Source organism: Phyllostomus discolor, chromosome 6 (genome assembly GCF_004126475.2).
Source record: "Phyllostomus discolor isolate MPI-MPIP mPhyDis1 chromosome 6, mPhyDis1.pri.v3, whole genome shotgun sequence".
Taxonomy (NCBI): domain Eukaryota; kingdom Metazoa; phylum Chordata; class Mammalia; order Chiroptera; family Phyllostomidae; genus Phyllostomus; species Phyllostomus discolor.
Window position 1 is genome coordinate 21,603,001 of NC_040908.2, and position 21,762 is coordinate 21,624,762.

A 21,762-nucleotide genomic window follows, 5' to 3' on the forward strand; every position below is an offset into this window, starting at 1 on the left:
ATTGGAACAATGAACGGTAGGACTGGAAGCTAACACCAAGAATATAGATGGAAAGCTGTAGCTGTGTGTGGGGTGGGTGTGGAGAGAAAATGCGCCAATGCTGATTCAAGTTACAGTGCAGAAATGCACCGAGTTTGCACAAGTGCAACTGCTAGCCCCACACAAGCCTATGGCCTGACTCTGAGAAACAGGTTACACTTACGATGCTGTAAAAATATAAGCTGGATAGGACCATGTAGTAAAAATATCAGGTTGCTTACTTCCTGTTCATTAAAAAGAAAAGCAATGCCGCATTTTGTGTAATCAGTAATGGTATGATTTCTCAAAATGTTGGGGTGCAGAGCATTAAAAGAGGGTGCCAATTTCATACAAGCAGTACGGGAATAAGGGCTGATGCTCAGGCTGAAGATGACCAAGGAAGCTGGGCCTCAGGGGTCTGAACCTCCAAGGACTGTAAGCCTTCACTCCAGAAACCTCTGTCACTCCCCTAGTGCCTCTGGTCTAGTTCTGAAGATTCTGGCAGGAAACGATAAGCACTGATAAACCTCACGTAACGGGCTTTACTGTGTCAAGACCATTCTCTGTCAAAGCCACCTGCAGCGGGGAGGCATCACCAAAAAAAAGTGCACGCTTCTGTTTGTATCCTATCTCAGATGCAAGACAGCAGCAACTGTAGCGGTGAAGCTAGAACAGCCGAAGAAGATGAAAGAAGGCTCAGAAGTATTCAAGTCTGACCTTTGAGCAGCTACAGATGTAGAGCGAACAGTCTCTGTAAAAAGACACAAGGAAAGATCAGTCCCTGACCCGGGGCACAGGTGGTGGGGGACACAGGAGGTGTAGGAGAAGGCTGACTCCAGCCGACACCAATTGGAATTGCACTAGTTCATCTTGAGGAGGGTGCAGGAGTTAATACCCACACTTCTGTATTCTCTTAAAATGGACTGTATAAATAGATAATTGTGCTTAATTCTTTACTTCACTCCATGTATGCTTTATTCCAAGGTGAAGGCATAGCCTTTCTAAATGTATCTTTCTGAGCATAGTCCTTATTGTGTTCTAACTTCAAAGAACACCTTCAGATATTGTTAAAGAGAAATATTGGAACCAGGTGGACTTGCACATGAAGGCATCAGACACTCAGCCCCCTGGGCAGACCAAGGATGCAATATCATTTAAGGGCCACTTATTCCTATGAAGGTCCAACAAACAACTATCTGTATAAGTGTTTATTTTACTCAGGGGAACTTTTGCTTCATTCCCCACTCCCAGGTGTTTTAGCTAGGTGGAATAAGCAGACAGCCAAGATCCACATAAAGGAGGCGCTTCTGCCTAGTCCAGAGAGATCCAGAAAGGCTACATAAAGGAACTGAGACAAAGGGGAGGGGCAGAAGAGCATTCCATGCGAGAACATGCGCACAGATTCAGTGACAGGATTCGGCAAGACGAGTTTGTGAGGACGGCAGGCAAACCACAGGGCACCAAGTATGGAAGAGAGACTGAAAAGCTTCTTTTATTTTGATGAAATGGAAAAATGGGAAAATGCTCATCTAGACCATGTAGAATGCTAAAAACACAGAAGAAAATGAAAACACCAAGGTCTGCTACATGTTCCAAGGTTTGGATTACTGCAACTTTCCAATCATGAGGCAGAAGTGTCCAAATGCCAAAAAAAAAAAAAAAAAATCTAGACTCCGGGCTTAGTAGCTGTGACTGTCCTCAAGAATAATGACTGAGAGAGCAGGAGAACCCCTGTTCCCAAGGCCACAGTCAGCAGAATCCCTTCTGCCCCTCAGACAATCCCGAGTAGCAGCAGAGGCTGGGACAGAGCAACCAGCTGGCTGTGCCAGCCACAATAACCATCTGCACGGAAAGGGGGGTATACTAAAGCCATTAGTGTTCACAGTGGGAATGACTATCAGCCAGCGAGCGCCAGGAGTGAACGAGCTCCTTCCAGTGCAGCCCCATGTCTTGGCAAGTTTGCTAGCCCTGGAGATCTTCCGAGTGGCTCTAGGGAATGGTGTGTGGGGCAAGTTCTAGGCCCATTCTAACTTCAGAGGATCAGGGGTATTACTTCTTCACGACTATCAAATAATTCTAGACCTGGAGAAGATAGATTTTAAATATTATTACGTGATATTCGTCAATTTCTAACAAAGCACATCTTCCACTTACCTTAAGATCTCTATGAATTAACCCTTTTGAATGTATATAATTCACTCCTTCTACTATTTGCTCAAATAACTCCAAAGACAAGACTTTGTCTGCGCCCTTCTCTCTTCTATCATCGATCCATTGTTCCAATGTTCCTTTATCACAGAACTCCATTTGGATGAAAAGGTACTGGGGGCTTGATCACAGAGAAGTAGCAACAGAAATAAATTTAGTAAGAAAATTCACTTTTTAAATTTTTTAAATTTTATTGTTCAAGTATTTTTTAAAAAGTGTAACTTCTTAAGCACAAACACGTCTCAAAACAGAAATCAATAAATAAATTTGAATCAAAATATAATAAGCCAGTTTTGTTTAAATCATAAATCCCCAGATGTCCAGAGCTTTATTTGTTTAGCTAATTTATGAAGTATAGCCTGTCCATTCTTCAATGCTTAGAAAGGTCGTTGATCACCTTTCTAAACGATGGGAATGGGAGCATTAATACAATGGAATTACAGAAAACCAAATCTCATCATTAATTTAAAATATTTTAATCCATCATCAATCTACTGAGCATGTATTTTGTGAAGAGCATAGAACAGGCACCTAAAGATGAGAAAATGAGTTAGACACTGTCCTTGCTGTTGTGGGGATGACAGTTTAACGGGGGAGAGGTCAAGGAAAAAACAAGCCTAAAAAAATAGCACAAGGTTAGATACTCCGGGAGAAATGTCAATCAACTGCTGTGAGATGTCACTGAGAGGACTGATTTTGCTAACCATAATTTTTTTCTGAACTAAGTTGGTCTCATTATTAATATATATTCTTTGAACATATATTGACTAGAAAATAGAAAGAAGTAGCCAAGAATTTGCTGAAAGCTGAAGAAGTCCCACGTGCTGATGGTCCAGCGCTCCTGAAACCGATGATCAAGTTCTCAGTCTGTGAGATGGATGCTGCATTTGTGTGGAGAGAAAATGAATGCACAGGCCCACAGTGGGCTCAAGATTGCACTGAGTGACTTTCAAAGGGAGGATGCCAGCTCTTTAGAATCTTCCAGCTCTTTGGCAGTGGCTTACTTGAGACAAAACTTGAGGGATGCAGCCCTGGCTGGCATAGCTCAGTGGATTGAGCGCGGGCTGGGAACCAAAGTGTCCCAGGTTTGATTCCCAGCCAGGGTACATTCCTGGGTTGCAGGCCATAGCCCCCAGCAACCGCACATTGATGTTTCTCTCTCTCTCTCTCTCTCTTTCTCCCCGCCCTTCCTTCCCTCCCTAAAAATAAATAAAATCTTTAAAAAAAAAAGACTTGGAAAATTAAAAAAAAAAAAAACTTGAGGGATGCAAGGTGAGGTGCTCCCATCAAAGTTCATGGTCTTAAAATTATTTCCACTGCCCCCACCCCACCATAAATGATGTCATTGCATTTGACAGGGACCCACTGACTGCATCCTACCAATTGGGGGACTGAGAGAGGGAGAGAAAAGTGCTGGCAGCTGAGGAGGGGACCCTCCAGTTGCAGCATCGACGACATGTTCAAACAGCCTCCTCAAGACGTCATTTACAGACGAGACTGAACTGGACATGCCAGTAAGCCTATCCATGAAAGAACACCATCAGGAAAGCTATACCTGAGATGCTGAAAACAGCTGAAGACAGGAAAAAATGTTTGAAAACAAGTTTGCAGTAAGGAGAGGAGGAAGGAAAATACTGTTCATGGTCTCCTTACCTGCAGAATCGAGACATAACAAGGTCTCAAACAGTGCTTGTGGTAGCGATTATTATATGTATTAATTAGTGGCCTTATCTGATGGCCCACACATAGCCAATGATAATTTCCTCCAACCCGTTAGTGCTATGAGAATTTCTTTTTTAGTTACCTGTCTTTTTGGCTTTCCACATCATCAACAGTTTCAGTCCAGCTAAAAGAGTAGCGAACAATATTTGGATGATCAAGCTCTGCCAAAACTGTTACTTCACGCTCTGCCTTTACTTTATTTCTTAAAAGAAACAGGGAATATAAAGGGTCAGTATACATCCTGATAGTAACAAAGCACCTCCTTTATTAGACAGTCACCACAGTTCCCACACCCTGAGCTTTAGAATGAAAGTCAGAAGCACTGAAAAGGAAAGCGTGAACATACGGAAAAAACATAGTTGTCTTCACTCTCCACATAAAAGAAAAAAACAGTGACTTAAATCATCCCAATTTAAAACATCAGGCAATTTAAAAGTCATTTGCAGTAGTCTTTGAAATGCCAATGATACAGTTTTTGGTAGCTAGTTCATACAGGAAGTTTTGTTTAGACTATGTCAAAGTCACTTTGGATTTCTTAAACAAACCCCATTTGGGCAGCAAGGGCAGGTAACCCAGGCAGCATAAAGAGCCTAATTTGGAATTTTCAATGTGTGGCAATACACAAGGAGAGGATCTATGCAGAGAAACAGAGACTTCTCCGTATGTGTGGGAACTTTACAGGGATGAGCACTCAAAGGTCAAGGCAATTCTATGCTAAATGGATTAAATATATTTGAGATTTCAAGGATGAGAAAGGATAAGCAAACATTGTACAATTTCAGTTTTTAATCTGAAAAATTCTTTATATGACATACAATTTATAAAAATAAAGAAAAAGTACTCATATATTGACAATCCTAACAATCAATTATTATTTGGGGTTATTTTTAATTGTTTTTCTTCATGTATATTTCATATACCTGTAATTGCAGTGTATCATTTTTATTCTATTTTTCACATTGTATTTACAATTTTCCTTGTTTTACAATCTGCAGTTTTCCTTATTGTTTTACAATCTACAGTGTGCATAAACTGTTTAAGGTGATATTTCAAAAGTATAAAAAGTAGAGCAAATAGTATAATAAAGCCCTACCTAGCCATCACCCAGATGAAAGTTGTTAATTTCATCTATACCGTTACCCACTTCCTCATCTTCCCCTAGATTATTCTGCAGCTACTGCCAGCATTGTATCATTTCATGTATACATATTTTCAGCATCCAACCCTCATTCTTAATGACTGTAAAGTAGCCATCGATCAGGGGAAAGAACAAAACATACATAATCATTTCTTTATTGCAGGACATTTTGTTTTTTCTAATTTTTTACTGTTATAAATAACATTGCGATTTATATCGTCTTGTACAGTTTTTTCCGTAATTTGGGTAATATCCATAGACTAGGTTCCCAGGCAGGAAATCCACAGGTCATACATAGTGTATGTACATTGTTATGGCTCTAGAGGAATATTCCCAAGTAAACTGTGTTCCATCAGTTTATGAAGCTCCTATAAATGTCCTCTAATACTGTACCATGATCCTCATTAAGTATTTCCACTGAAAACAAATTGCTGTCAAGTAGAAGGAATGACAACAATAACAATTTCATCCTTATTGAGCAAAAACAGTGAAGAAGGAAGAAGTCTTGTTTTGATGCTAACAAAGTATGAAGGTGTATCAGCGGCCAAGGTATTGTCCTTGGACAGGAAGTAGGTTTGTCAGACTGGGATGAAAAGCACTTGGGATTCTTTGCCTGCTTCTCCTTTGCTTGGGTCATTGTCCTTAGTGACATCCCTTTTCCTTCTCCTTCCCTAGTCCTTGAAAGATCAGTCTGGCCAAGTAACCACTGCCAGAAAACTACAAGTAAGACTGGTGAATGGGTAATGTGATTTAAGACCTCCTTCTGATGGGTCCACCTTCCTAAAGGAGTTCTGCTATCCAGTAAGGCTGGGGTTGAGGGAGAGTACCGATAATACACAAAAGAAACATGGGAAGCAGTGGGTTATGGCGGGAACACAGTGGACTGGCATTCTAGAGGATGAGTGCTAAATCCCCACCTTGTACCCATGGCAGATACTGCCCCGTACATGCACCCACTCCTCAGATTAAAAGGTACAGTCTATTTGCCCCTCCCTTGAATCAGAACTGGCCTTAGTGATTTTGTTGAAACAATACAACATGGAACCTCCAAGACTAGATAAGAATGAATAAAGCAATTCAACATAGCTTCTCATTCAAAAATAAAATGAAACATTTCCTACTTACTTTTCATTGTATTTAACACGTTTAATAACATAAGTCTTCTTGTCAATTCTGTGTTTTCCTTTGAAAACAAGGCCATATCCACCTTTGCCAATTGGTGTTATTTCAGAAAAATATTCGGTAAGCCTTAAAAGATAAACGTCACTGTTATTCTAAGGTTCGTTGCTGGCTGGCCCCCATCCCTTCCACTTTCCCTGAGGGTCAGTGGTGAAATAGACTGTATAATAAACATGACTCTCCCCTTCTGAATAAGAAGGGCCCACTTCACAGAAACTCTTGAATCACAAAGGAGAGTTCCTCCCCCACCTCCTCCCAATGTACCAGATCGCCCCTGGGAGCCATAGTCAATTACTGGCTGTACAACGGTCGCGAGAAAGAATCTTATCACAAGTGTAAAACTTTATGAAGAAGCACCATAGTGGCTGCACAGCTGTCATCACATCATTGTCAGAGAAATGAGCAGGTGCTCTGGGCCCACCTATGCCTGTAGGCCCCGCCTTCTATCATGAGGCCCTGCCAGTCCCACTTCTAAAATATATGCCACTATCTGCCCGCTTTCCCTGTCTCTGACATCTTCACAGATTGTTGTTGAGTAGAAGGAATAATAACATTTCAATCTTCCATCAGGCTCCTGTAGGACCTTGCTAACCGGACTCCACTTCCTCTCCTTTTCTGCTTCAATCCATGATCTGCACAGCAACTGGTGTGATAAAAATGCAGTCTGATCATGTCTCTCTATTGCCTAACCACCAGCAGCTAGCTCTGCATTCAACAAAAAAACCAGAAAGCCCTTAAATGGCTCCAGGGGGCCTTGTGATTCAGCCCGCCACCCCCCTCTCCAGCTCGTTCCCTGGCACAGTGGCCGTGTCCACTGCACTCCTAGAGCACAACCTTCTCTCTGCTCCTTGAGCACTCAGATCACCTGTCCCGTCTGGGAGGCAGAGCCCCAGAGCCTCCCACCCCCCTGAGCTGCCTCACCCTTCAGCACCCTGACCACAGTTTGTAACCAGGGACTTTTTCACGTCATGTTCACCCTCACAAACTCCATGAAGTCAGGAGCTGTTCTCTCTGTTCTTCCTACAGATCCAGCATCAGTGCCCAGAACACAGCCCCAGCTAGGTATGAGGTACTCATGCAATATCTGATGATTCTTTATTGTTTTTTTTAACTTATTTTCAATGTCCCTTTCTTGCAAACAGGCCTCCTTTGTTTTGGATATTTTATTGAAACCCAAATACATGATCTACTACCAGAAGAACACTTTTTCAAAGTGAAATTTGGAAAATGAAAAACAGATTCAAGTGGCTCTTTTCTGACTTCTGGAGGAGTATTTTTTTTTGGAAAAAACACCGCTTTATAGGATTATTTGCTTTTAATATTAAAAATGTCCACATAAGAATCACACATAAGCATCATATAAATCTACATCACTTCTCTAAGACACAATGGTCTTTTGTGGACCTGACTGTGCTAAAACAATTTAACTGTTCAGGTGGAAATATAATGCAACCTGCCTGCTGTACAACAGTCCCTTATGAAACTTCTGTCAAATAAACAAACATATCTTTAAGCAAATTCTTTTTTATTCCTCACCCTAGGATATGTTTATGTTTATTGATTTTAGAGAGAGTGGAAGGGAGAGAGAGACAATCATCAATTGGTTGCCTTTCGTGCTCACCCCAACCTGAGATCAAACCTACGACCTTGGTGCGTTCCCTGACTGGGAATCAAACCCACAACCTTTGGGTGCATGGGACGATGCTCCAACCAACCAACCCACCCAGCCAGAATGCAGCAAATTCCATTTTACAGTTCTCACTTACCTTTCATTGCTAGTACAGTTATTTCTTCCCATGTAAGGAGAGTCAAACTTGGCTGCTATAGATCTAAAAATTAAGAGAAGAGAAAAATTAAGAGAAGAAGAGAAAACTCACATAAAACTGAAACCAAATATAACTTGTTTAGAGTGGTGGACTTAGGCCACGCACTAGGCTCTTTATATTTTGAGTCAACATTTGATAACATGTGATCTTTTGATTTCTACCCAAGTTATTATATCATTTCTACTCTACCTGTTTATCTGCAGAAGAATGCACTTCTCTTAAAAACACCTCTCCAAGCCCACTTCTAAAATAATGCCCTTAATCACTTATTCAAGCACCATCCCCATAGGCCTTTATGGCTACAGTGAATGTGTGCATACAAAGATTTCTCTGCATATTTAAAATTATTTGTTTGTATATTTCAAGCTTTTTGTGATCTGTAACCATGCTCTCTGCTTTTAAAACTCTACTAAAATAAAGGTGTATGGGGTGTCCAATCTTTTGGCATCTCTGGGCTACACTGGAAGACGAGTAGTCTTGGGCCACATATCAAATGCACAAATACTAACGAAAACTGATGAGCAAAGGAAAGGTTTTAAGTAAATTTATGATTTTGTGTTGGGCTGCATTCAAAGCCACCCTGGACCACATGCAGCCCTCGGGCTGCAGGCTGGACACCCCTGCTACAAATACTGAAGACTTCATAAATAAGACTGACAAAGTCCGAAAGAAGACTTCATTTCAAAGTACATTCAATGCATACTGATACTCACCTTCTCCCTTTCCCCGAACTATATCTGAGATCACTCTGTAACAAAAGAAAATGGAAAACTGTTTCAGATGAGTAAGTCAATTCTATAGCCTTTCCTTGTTATCCTTCCTCTTGTACTTCTAGCTGGTTCTATGACCACATTTCTTTGTCCATAAGATTAACAGTGTCATTAACTGTTGTACTCTATCAAGCCCCACTTCCACATTTACTTGGTTTTATCTCTGTTCTCTTCCACTAGAGTAACCAGACAGATGTGGCAGGAAGGACATAAAGGACGATTGTAAGGCACGTTCTGAAGAAGCACTGATTCTGCAGGTACAGAACGTGGCTTCCCTGCTGATCCTCTGGCCAGCAGAGCTCAGCAGGAAGGTGTGCATCCCATCATTCACTGCTAATAAAGACACAGAGGGAGCCCAGGGATCTAGTTTAAAATAGCTTCCCAAGGGTTTCTGATCTGATCACCAGTTAAAAACTCCAATTTTCGCTTTAAGCACAAATTAACCATTTTAATATTTAGCAAAAAATGGGAGTCTTGAATATGTATCTCAAAAATTAATGTCACATAGCCATTTTTCATTCACATTCACTTTTATTCTGGTGCATTTTATGGATTCTTTAACCCAATTTAAATGCAGTGATACAGAGTGGGGGGGATCAGACAAGATGTCCCGTGCTCCTGTCACCTGCCAGCCCCAGACTGCACGGTGCTTACACTACAGAGTAATCTAGCCATCCTGTTAATGAGCAGTATTTTTTCTAATTTCTTCTATTACACACAATGTTGCAAAGAACAGTCTTCTTTTTTTTAAATCTTCAGCAGAGGAATTTTTTTATTGCTTTCAGAGAGAGAGAAAGGAGAGGAGAGAGAAACATCAACATGACAGAAACATTGATTGGCTGCCTTCTCACATGTGCCCTGACCAGGAATTGAACCCACAACCCTTCAGTCCATGGATGATGCTCTAACCAACTGAGCCACGCTGGCCAGGGCTGTAAAGAACATCCTTATACCTATTTTTCTGTGCACCCATGCAAGTGTTTCCCTAGCAGACATCCTCAGGAAGGGAACTCCTTGGCATTACAGCATGCATACCCTCAACTTGACTATATGTTTCCACATTGTTCTCCAAAATGGCTGTACTGATTTATAGTTCCACCAACAGCGTACAATAGTTATAACACAAACATAGATGTGTCAACACTTAGTGTTGTTAGACCCAAGTTTTGCCATTCTGATGAGTTTAAAATGGTATCTGTTGTTTTGATCTACATTTTCCTGATTACTGTGAAGTAAAGCATCTTTTCATATGTTTCTTGCCCATATGGGTCTCTCTTCTCTGAGTTGTGTGTATAGATCATTTGCACATTTTTCTACTGAGTTGCCTTTTTCTTATTGATTTGTAGTTCTTTATAAATAGAATACTTGTGCAACACTATCACCACAAAAATTATCTGATTTTTAAGTTTAGTTCTGATTGTTTTAAAACAGAAGCGGAGATATATTAATGAAACCTTTAAATCCTGTGCAGTTGGTAGAAGATAAGCCAGATCATAGGAATATGTGAAAATACAAAGGTTAGTAGGGAGAGAAAGATGGGAGTGACAGGAGGGAGAATCCTGCATGTGAGAAATGGGGGTTAATAAAGAAAGGAGAGAGTTGCTGCTAAATATTATCATTTGGTGAGATAAAAATAGGAAAATTACTAAAGGTTTTTAAAAGAGGAAGCACAAAGGGAAATAAGATTAATTAGGAAGTGTATTTTTTTGAAGATTTTTATTTATTTTCAGAGAGAGGGGAAAAGAAAGAGAAAGAGAGGGAGAGAAAAGTCAACATGAGGCTGCCTCTTGAATGCCGCCCACTGAGGACCTAGCCTGCAACCCAGGCATGTGCCCGATGGGAATTAAACCAGCAACCCTTTGGTTCGCAGGCCCGCACTCAATCCACTGAGCCACACCAGCCAGGACTTAACTAGGAAGTTCAGAGATGAATACCATACCCGAGAAGATGAAGGAGTATTGCTAAAACTGCCACTGCTATCACTTCTTTCTGATCCATTTTCTGAAAAGCCATTTTCAGATGGTGATTCAGAATCACTACGGGAAAAGGGAGTACCTATTAGTTTATGCATTCTATTTTTTGTTGATAAGTAATTTAATTCTCTAACTTCTCCTTAGATATTAAACATTTTCATTAAAATTTGCTCTTTCAGAAAGGGCAGAAATTTGTATTTTTTTGCTTTGTTTTGTTTTCTTTTGGCTCATGTTCCCAGCAAGTACTGCAAAACTGGGTTGATGTGTGGAATGGGTGGAGCAAGCTCCTATTCCATCTCCCAGCTACAAAAATCCATTTACTGTAAGATCCTTGAATAGAAGACATATCAAATATTAAACAGATACTACACTTGATCTTCGCCAAACGGCTGAGAAGTGATAGAGATTTGTATTTCTTAAGTATCACAGCTGTGTGTACATACTTACCCTATATTTGAGGACTTGCCTTTGTAGTCACTGGGCCCAGCCGGGGTAGAGGCAAAGAGAACCGAATCATCTTTCTGAAAGAGAGAGAACCCCTGAGAAGGGTTTCAAGTGCAACTAAATGACTTCTCCATAGTGGCTCAGTCTCTGTGTACCAGTTACCACATTTATTTCCCCACATTTACCAAATTCATAGCCATAAACAATTATGAGATTAATACATAGATCACCAGTGGGACCTAGAATCAAGGAATCCTTTTGCTATGTGATTGGCTGTCTTGGCATCAGGTAAACAGTCAAACCTCACAGCAAGTTCAGAGGGAATTTTTAAATACAAAAAGTAAATCCAAACACAGTACGTACCATTGAGGAAGATTCCGCTTGTAACTTCTCATGGGCAAGTTTAGCAGCCCATTGTTTTGCCTTCTGTTTAGTAGAACCTTCACCACGACCGTAGACTTCCTGTCCAACTAAGCATATACAAAAAAATCTAGGAAAAATAATGGAGAGTATTTACTTAAATACCAAAAAATAGTAAATATAACTTATGATTTGAGAAAAACACACATGTCAATAAAGGCCTTATTATCACACTAATATAATAGGTCAAGTTGCATTTCATGTCTTTGTATAATTTAAATCTTCGATAAAATGGCCGACCAATCTGCCAGAGTAACCAGGATTAGCTGACATCTCAGCTTGCATTTTCCAGGCAACTTCTAACTTTCTGTTTCTTCATTCAAAGATCTGGCATAAAGGCAATACTATCACATTTTTCTCTTCCTAGTTCTGGCCTAAGAGCCATCAAAGTAAAACGTCAAAAGTAAATAACTCCGTCAGTTCAGAGGACAGTATCCTAAAGTGACTATTCACATTATTTGCATTCAGATTTTTTTTCTTCTCCCTCATTTAATTGGTTGGTTGTAGCTGAGAAATAATCTCTCCCTCATGTTCGTTATTTTGTATTTCTCAGTTCCAATCCATTCTTTATTCTCACTTTCAAGTCTCAGCTCACTGGTGACATTCTCAGAAACTGAAACTCTAGTCTGTCCCCCTCATCATATTCCTCAAATCCTATTCTCCTCTCAGTCTAGGGAGAAATACCACTCCTTCTAATACATGATATCCATCTGCAGAGTGGCACCATTTACTCTAATTTGAAAGATGAACACCTAGACGGACAACTCTCTAATCTGACAATGGTGGGAAGAGAGTCTTCCACACGGGCGGCAGAGCTGTCTTCACACCGCCACTCCCACTGCAACCTCAGGGCTGGAGAGATCTCCCCATTCTTCAAGCACGACACCTCATACTCTTTTAACTGTCCTGCAGATTCAACCATCCAGATATACCACAGAAATAAAAGATTACCCAGATTTGATCAATCTATGACACATGGGTTGTAATCCTTCAGCAATGAAGCATTTTAATTACAAAGACGTCCAATTGCTTATAAGTCCTATAATATGTTCACAAAGAATGTACAAAAATGATGAATATTTCTGAAAAGTTAGGCATGGATATAAGTCCATTCTATTGCCTAGATACAACAAAAAAGAAGGAAACTACGTCTTACCTTTTGAAACCATTGATGTACGATTCATGTTGTTGATAAGTTATCTGTAGTTTTTTCTTTTGGATAAGCCTATTCATTTGGCCTATATAATTCCCTATGGATAAATCATCTGAAGTATCTGCTGTCAACAACGATACAGAACTAACTCCCTGAAAAAAAAAATCTTGTTTAGCATGGATGACGATGAAGATTTAACTCTGTATTTTATTGTTCTAACAAAATTAATAAGTGAGCCATTTGAAAGACAGCTTAGATTTTATGCATTTCCCTATTGTAGTACTTTGAATCTAAGTGAAAGCATATACTGTATTTTGCCATGTATAATGCAATTCTGTGTATAAAGCGCACCTACGGTTTTTGTGTACATTACACATGGGATTATTATACCCATGTATATTGTATATCTTTATTTTTCCCTCAGAAATTTGGGCAAAAAAATATGCATTATACATGGCAAATTGCGGTACTTTCCTCTACCAGAAAAATCCTGCAAGGATAATTTTTAACAATAGGAATCACCCATTTTCCTTTTATAGTTTCATATGTAAAAAAAGTATAATTTTCTGTTTTTCCAAGCAAAATACTATAACACTTTCTACCTTGCTATACTCTTTGTAAAATTAAAAAAAAAAAAAAACCAGATGAATATTGAACTAAAGCTATATCCTTGATGACAACCTAATGGGAAAGGTGAATACAATAGCAGAAATCCTTTCATTATTATCGGTACTTTCTTTTGTTCTTAAGCTGACAAAATCTTGTCCAAAGTTCTGTAACTTTATTAATCTTGTTTAAACAATTAACTTTGGGGTTTTTTGATCCTTATTATTTCTTTGTTTTCTTTTACATTAATTTCTGCCCTTATTTTTGTCATTTTCTTTCTTCTGCTATTTTGAAGGAAAATAAAATAGTTAAATTTTTGTTCTTTTTCTAACTTCCTGACATGGTTTTCATTCTCTTTTTTTTAAAAAAAAAAAAAAAGATGTTATTTATTTTTAGACAGAGGAGAAGGGAAGGAAAAAGAGAGAGGGTGAAACACCAATACGTGGTTGCTTCTTGTGTGCCCCCTACTGGGGACCTGGCCTGCAATCCAGGCATGTGCCCTGACTGGGAATTGAACCAGCGACACTTTGGTTCACAGGCTGGTGCTCAATCCACTGAGCCACACCAGCCAGGGCCTGACTTAGTTTTCTAGCTCATTAACAATTTGTAAGTTTGTGATTTTGTCTGATTTATTTTCTGAATTATGATTAGAAGGATAACATCTTCAAGTAAGATTTTTCAGGAAAGTATCTTAAGAGCTAAAATTTTCCAAAAGTTTCAATATCTGAGAATGATTATCTTTTGTCCCACATGTAAATGATTTCTTACCTCATTTTACAGCTGCTGCTCCCTGTCTCCTGGCTTTTAATGTAACTGTAGACAGCATAATACTTTTTTTTCATCTTTACATTTCACATGAGTGAAATGTAAAGATGAATCTTTCTCCTGCCAAGATGCTTGATGATTCCTTCCTTATCACTAGACCTCAGTCCTTTCACAGTGACTGAATTTGCTCTTGGTGGTTCTGTATTTTCTATATCGGCTGCATTGTTTTAAACTTCACCCAGGTCTGTCTTTATTTCAGAAACATTTTCTACTGAAATCTCTTCAGAGAGCTTTTTCTGCAGTGGTTACTCTATTCTCATCTTCAGGGATACCAATTACACATATGTTGGTTCTCCATGACCTACCCTCTGTACACATCCTTCTCCTCACTATCCCTTTCATGTCTTTGTCCTTTTTTCACTGATACCTTCAGTCAGGTGCAGGGACTCCTGCCAGCACCTGTCAGTTCATTTCTCACTGTTTCCTTGCCACATCTGTCCAGTTTTAAGGTATGTCACTGCTATCAGCACTCTAAACAGGTATTATCCAGCTTTGCCCACTACCTCCTAGGTGTATCTCTCATTCAGGGTCCTACAGAAATGGAGACAGGGGAAAAAGACTGAACTGAACTTGTAAATGTAAAGGGACATTCTATATGCCGGTATTTTCTCACAGAGAAAAATATAAACTACCCTGGCTGATGTGGCTCAGTGGATTGAACACTGCCCTGCGAATCAAAGGGTCACTGGTTTGAATCCCAGTCTAGGGCATATGCCTGGGTTGCAGGCCAGGTCCCTAGTAGGGGGTGCACGAGAAGCAATCACACACACTGATGTTTCTCTCCCTCTCTTTCTTCCCCCTTCCCCTCTCTAAAAAATAAATAAATAAAATCTAAAAAGAAAAATATAAACTATATTGTGAGTTCCCTTTCAGTTGGGGAAAAGACATTTACCTCTTTTTCAAGTATTTCGAAAGCTAATTTGGCTGCAGCATCTTTTGCTTCCTTCTTTGATTTACCTTCAGCTGGTGGATATTCTTTCTCATCTATCATAACTTGAAATTTAAACCTGAGTACCAAAAAAATCACAAAATATTATTGAACTCACGCATTATCTAGAGACAAGTATTCTAATCCCCACTACCCCTTATAACCACCTTTGAAGTTCTGACCTATGTTCAATATAGAATTGAAACAGTCACCTCCAAACAGCATAACAGCACATCATCTTAAAGTGTGGGAAAGCTTATGTCCTCTTTTTTCTCCAGAGTCCTCTGAAGTTACAACTTTATACCATGAGGACTCTTTCACAGAACTCTATCGCAACTTTGCTCTAAAGCACTGACTTCAAAATTCTGCCAGAGTTGCCATTCCCCTAGTTTATATTTTATGGGTATATATCCTTTTTTAAATAGCATCTTACCTTGAGTCATGTGGAGGTCCTATCCTAGACAGTTCACGATAGTTAATGTTTACATTGTTCTTCTGACTGTATTTATTAAGTGCTTCCATGAAGAAGCCTGGTGTACGATTATCAGCCATTTCCTCTCCCAGTAATCTACAATACAAGTGATGTTGGAAAGAAGTGACACTCACAGAATATACTTAATTGGTTTTTCCCAATCCAGTTTAAGACACAAAATGAGGTTAGAGTTTCCTTTATATGACTTTTCTCAGCCATACATAAATCCAGAAAAAAACTCTCTTTAAAAATCTTTCCCTCTCTCGGACTGCACAAAGCTGATTTCTCCAAAGTGTTCTACTTTCAAAACTCAAATGGCCAAGAAAAGGAAGGTACTTGTCTCTTTAACTCTGCTCTTTGTCTCCACTGACTGTCTAGCACAAGTTTTTCCACCTGCTTGAGAAGGTAAAAAGGCTTCAGAAGTAGAATTAGAATTCTTTATGTTGAGAAGAAAAAGGTTGGCATTACATATATAAAGTGAAGTGTAGGAAATCATGAAGAATCTCACTATACGGAAGTAGAATCTCTGATGAAATCCCACAAATCATCCCTCTGAAATCTGCAGAAGTGAATGTTAGGTAAATTATGACCTCCATTTATGGGCCACACTGGACTAATTCAGTAGCAATGATTTAAATAATGAGCAAAATCTAAAGAATGTAGAATCTACATATAAAAGCCAAAACTACAAAACCCTCAGGAAAAACATAAGGGTAAATCTTCCTAACCATATTTGGCAGTTGAGTCTTTGCCATGACAACAAAAATGCAAACAACAAAAGAAAGCAGATAAATTAGGCTTCCTCAAGATTAAAAACTTTTGTGTTCCAAAGGACACACTGACAAAAATAAAAAGACAGTCTATAGAATGGGATATTTATAGTCATATATATATATGATACAGGTCTAGTATCCAGAATATGTAAAGAACTCATAACTCAACAACAAAATGACAAGCCAACTGAAAAGTATGAAACAGTCATTCTCTGAAGAAAATGTACACACTGCCAAGCCTGTAAAAAGATGTTCAACATCATTATCATTAGAGAAATGCAAATCAAAACCCCAACGAGATGCCAGCTCATACCCACAAGAATGCCAATAGTAATAATAACACAGAAAATAAGAGTGTTGATGAGGATGTAGAGAAACTGGAACATTCTTACATTGCTGCTGGGAATGCAAAACAGTGCAACTTCTATGGAAAAGAATCTGATTATTTCCTCAAAAAGTCGAACTTAGAATTACCATATAACCCAGCAACTCCACTTCTAGGCCTATACCCAAGGAATTGAAAAACGGGTTTTCAAACAAGTACTTACACAGGAATGTTCATAGCAGCACTACTCACAACAGCCGGAAAGTAGAAACAAACCAGATGTCCATCAACTGAGGAATCATTAACAAAATACAGTATATGCACACATGGGGTCTTATTCAGCCATAAAAATGAATGAAGTGTAGAAACATGCTACAACACAGATAAACCCTGACAACACAGTAAATGAAAGAGGCTAGGCACAAAACATCACCTATTGTATGACCCCCTTTATATAAAACACCCAGAATAGGTAAACCCAGAAAGACGATAAGCAGGCCTTGGTGACCTTTTGTTTCTTGTTGGAAAGCTCTTTTGATTCTTCTTCCAAGGCCAGTCTTTCTTCCTAACACTTCTTAATCTTCACAGGCTCTAAAGGCTAGAGTTCCACAGACCCTATTCTCTACACTTTCTCCTCAAGGTGATTTCTTTCATGTCAATGACCAGTGATCACCTACTTGTCATTAACTGAAATTTGCATGTCCCTTCCGACCTCTCTCTGACTTTCAGCTGCCTTTATCCAACATCTCCACTTGAATGTCCTGAAAGAATTTTAAACGCAGAAGATCCAAAACTGTGTCTATGATCTTCCTTTACGCCAGTTTGGAGTCTCCTGTCTCAGAAAATGAGTCCACTCTTCACTCGTGTCTGAAAGCCATGAACTGGGAGGCCTCTTTGACCTTTCCTTTCTCTACTTTCTTATCCATAGCAAATCCTTCTACTTCTCCATGATGTCACAGCCATGTTTCTGGCTCAAGCCACCACTGCCTCACTCCTGGCTGCTGCATGAGCCTCAGAACCAGCTCCTCACAGCCACTGAGAATCCTTCCCCACCCTGTGGCCACTGTGATTTTCTTTGTACTGCTCTTCTCATTGTGGTAAAATACACATAACATGACATGTACCCTTTTAGCCATTTTTAAGTCTGCAGTTCACAGGTATCAAGCACATTCCCGATGCCGTGCAGCCATCGTTGTCGTCTATCACCAGAGGTCCTCTCACCTTCCCAAACGGAAAGTCTGCACGCGTTAAACTATAACTCCCCAATTCCCCACCTTCTCATCCCCTGGGAACCAACAATACTTTCTACCTCTATGAACTTGCCTCTACTAGGTACCTCATTGTGAGTGGAGTCATTTGACTTTTTGTGTCTGGTTATTTCACTGAGCATAATGTGTTCAAGGTCCATCCATGTTGGAGCACGTGTCAGACTCTTCTTCCTTTCTAAGGCTGAATAACACTCCATTGTATGTAATACAGTACCACGTTTCGTTGACCCATTCATCCTGTATTAGTTCAACTTTTGGGGCTAGTGTACAAATATCTGTTCAAGTCCCCACTTTCATATATTTTGGGTATATACCTAGAAGTGAAATTGCTAAATCATATGGTAATTCTATGTTTAACATTTTGAGGAATCACCAAATTGCTTTCCACAGCGGGTGCACCATATTGTATTTCCACCAGCCATGCACAAGTGTTCCAATTTCTCCACATCGTCACCAACACTTGTCATTTTCCATTTTCTTTCATAGTAGTCACATGATGATCTTTTAAAACATCAATCCAACCATGCAGTCCCCACGGCCACCAAAACTGTTGTTTCAAGGTTACCAATGCCCTCCCCATCTCTAAAACTAGCCCTTGGTTCTCGATCCTTACCCACTTAACCTTAAAGCAGCATTTGATGTGGCTGCTTGTTCCCTTCTCCCTCCTGTCCCTTTCTTAGCTTGGACTTCGAAGACATCACACTCTCTTGGTTTTCCTCCTTTTTTATAAGCTGCTCCTTCTCCGTGTCCTTTCCTGGTTCTTCCTTTCTTCTAAAGACTGGCATGTCCCAGGACCCAGTCCTTAGATCTCCTCTCAGTTTTTCCATTCACGACCCTGGTCATCGCCTCTAGGCTTGCGGCTTTATATTCCACCTGTGTAACGAGGATGCTCAAAAGTATCCCTCCAACACTGGCTGTTTCCTGATTCCAACTGCTTTTGTCCAGCGTGCTCCCTCCTGAAATGCTCTTGACTCTACTCCCACTGCTGCTTTTGCCTGTTGAACCACTGCTTCCTATAGACCTCAGCTCAAATGTCATATCAGATGCCCTAGAGGAGGTCCTGATTTGGCACTCTATCACAGCCCTTGTCCCTGTTACTGCAATTGCTTATTTAACTGCCTTCCAAAAGAGACCACAAGCTACAACAAGGAAGGGTCCAGGCTTATAAGAGGGGTTCAATAATGAATGAATACATGAATGAATGAATACAAAAATAACTCCAGCTCACCCTCACCTGGAGAGCCTGTCACAGGCTTTTATCTCTGCTTGAAATGCAACAGCTGCAACCTCTATCAGCCAGGTGATTCTCACTCATGTGTGAGGACCAACACAGCCTCCTTTGACACCCAGCTCCCATCACAGCCCTGAATGCTTTTAAACTAGTCAGTGAGCTCTTTGGGGAGCAGGTTCTATGTCTCACTCATTTTTGTTATCACCAACACCCAGTGGCAAGTAGTAAACGTTGAACCCCTGAGATACAATTGAATGAGAGAATGATTCATTAAAATTAAATACTTCACTGTAAACCTCCTTGTCTTCTCCCTTTTACTCACCTGCTGTTTCCTGGCATCCTTTTTTCATTCACTCAGTAAATGCTTATCAAATGTCAAACACTGTTCTGGCACTGTGTATATGGGCATGAAGAAGACCAAACAAGCCCCTGCCTGCATCCCAATGATGGGAGAAAATGTCCGTGTGCAGAAACAAGTAACAGGAGTGGATAATGATGGTCAGATGGCCAGAAGCGCTATGATGAAATTAACCAGGGGGATGGGATAGACGGTGCGTTGGTAGGCAGGGGCAGCAATGTGAGGGAGGCGGTTTTAAACACAGCAGTCAGGAAAAGACCCTTCTCAGGAGACAATAGTCGAGACAAGTCTGAATGATGACAAAGTCCACTCATCAAGGTATGGAGGAGGAGTGTCTCAGGCAGAGCAATCCCTGAGGCAGGAACCTGGACAGACTTTGGAGGGACAACAAGAAGGCCAAGGGGACTGCTGCACAGTGAACCAGGGGTAAAGACAGGAAAGAGTGAGAGAGGTGAGCAGGCGCCACAGCACACAGCCACTGTGGGCCATGGTCAGGGCTGTGGATGTAGGGTTCTACCAGAGGGGTGATGTGATTGGATTTGTGTTTCAAATGATCGCTCTGACTCTATGCAGAGAACAGAGGGGGCAGGGGCTGGGTATGGAAAGGGAAGTAGGACAAGAGAAGTTGGGAAACCAAGTAGAGACTGCCACACTGGTCTGGGTGAGCAACGGTGGTGGCCAGAAGCAGGGTGCTAGAAGTGCCTACGTCTGAACAAAACCCACACCTTCACATTACTGCTTAGTGCAGCAGGGAGAGTCAGACTTTAAAAGCCACAGGGATCTGGGCTAGACACCTCTCTCAACCTCTGAACCTCTGATTCATGACCTGGAAGCACCTGACTCACAGGTTGCTATGAGAAGTCAGTGGGACGAGTCTCCCACACCAGTGGTCCTCAATAAATGATTCTCCTGGTCTGCAATTCCAAACCCCCAAAATCATGGAAAACCGAGGTTTGTTTTGTTTTCATTTGTTTTGTTTTGGTAGATTTGTAGCCCCACCCCCACCCCCCCTCTAGACCTAGACTGGCGTGAGCTACTTAGAGTCTTTATTATACTTTGTTGCCTGTTTATCATCCACGGCAAAAACAGCCTGCTGCTCCCAAATCCTGCTGAGAGTATTACACGACAGAGTGTATGCTGTACTGCCTTTCTAAAATCCAGAATCTCCGAACACCAGAGCACACCTGGCCCAAGGGTTCACAATAAGCATCTGCAGATACGCCATTGTTTTCATGGACCCAAGCGCCACTTAGTGTAGCCACCATCGGAAGACCATATGTGAAATCGGAGGCAGTCACAGATCTCAGAACAGCAGTAATGAAAGAGTCCTTATCAATTACTTAACCAGAAGTCCTAGCTCATGCTTTAAATCCTCGGCACTTTTAACTCTGAGCAACTGCTGATCATCAGGACAAGCCAGTCTGAATTTAAGTGAAATGCACGTGTAAACTTGTAAGGTGCTGAGCTGACATGTTTGAAAAAGTACTTACAATTTTGGGGGAAAAAAAGAAACAGCAGGTTTCTTTTTAACTAATTTTAATAAATGTTGTTTTAATACTGTTACTCTTTTCCTGAAAGAAATCACGACCATAATCACTAACAACTGTTATACACCTGTCTTACTCATACCCAGAAGTATCTTTGGCTGCGCCCCAAGTGCTACATGTCCATCTTACTCATACCCAGAAGTCCCTTTAGCTGCACCTCTGTATCCTATCCGTCTGCCACCTCCTAGGGCAGACAATGAGCTCCCCAGGGCCCATACAGTGGTTACATGCAACATTCATTCAAGCAGCATCTGATGTATTAAATGAACTACAGGTCGAGTGCCATGGATCTTCAGGTTCGAATAAGCAAACTGAAGAAAAAGAGCACAGTCTGCCCACGATTCTAAGTTTCTAAGTGACAGCAGAGAGTATACCTTTTAGCTTCTATCTGGCTAGCCATTTTTAGTACTAAAGAAATCACAGGCAATAGGAAATCTCATTATTCTGGAACTCAAAAGAGAAATTATGAATGACCATTGACTAAGCAACTATTTTATGAGCACCTCTTATGTACTAGGTGCTGGGGTTACACCAGTGATCAAAACCCTGCTCTGGTGAACCTGCTAGTGGAGGAACAC

General features: G+C 40.5%; 1 protein-coding gene and 1 pseudogene across 2 annotated transcripts in view; both read right to left on the reverse strand.

Annotated features, from left to right (window-relative positions):
- The window catches only part of EIF2AK2 (eukaryotic translation initiation factor 2 alpha kinase 2), a 34,626-nt gene that overhangs the window by 11,875 nt on the left and 989 nt on the right, over positions 1 to 21,762 (reverse strand). For both annotated transcript variants that reach the window (XM_028516812.2, XM_036027859.1), the window contains exons 2-12: positions 15,644 to 15,778; positions 15,175 to 15,289; positions 12,855 to 13,003; positions 11,642 to 11,768; positions 11,282 to 11,355; positions 10,801 to 10,897; positions 8,805 to 8,839; positions 8,032 to 8,094; positions 6,212 to 6,334; positions 4,031 to 4,150; positions 2,173 to 2,347 (exon numbers count right to left, since the gene is read on the reverse strand). In XM_028516812.2, coding sequence (XP_028372613.1) covers positions 2,173 to 2,347; positions 4,031 to 4,150; positions 6,212 to 6,334; positions 8,032 to 8,094; positions 8,805 to 8,839; positions 10,801 to 10,897; positions 11,282 to 11,355; positions 11,642 to 11,768; positions 12,855 to 13,003; positions 15,175 to 15,289; positions 15,644 to 15,762 — 1,197 coding nt within the window. In that variant the 5' untranslated portion in view covers positions 15,763 to 15,778. The remainder of the gene's footprint in view (positions 1 to 2,172; positions 2,348 to 4,030; positions 4,151 to 6,211; positions 6,335 to 8,031; positions 8,095 to 8,804; positions 8,840 to 10,800; positions 10,898 to 11,281; positions 11,356 to 11,641; positions 11,769 to 12,854; positions 13,004 to 15,174; positions 15,290 to 15,643; positions 15,779 to 21,762) is intronic.
- LOC114501247 lies at positions 11,055 to 11,235 on the reverse strand (annotated as a pseudogene).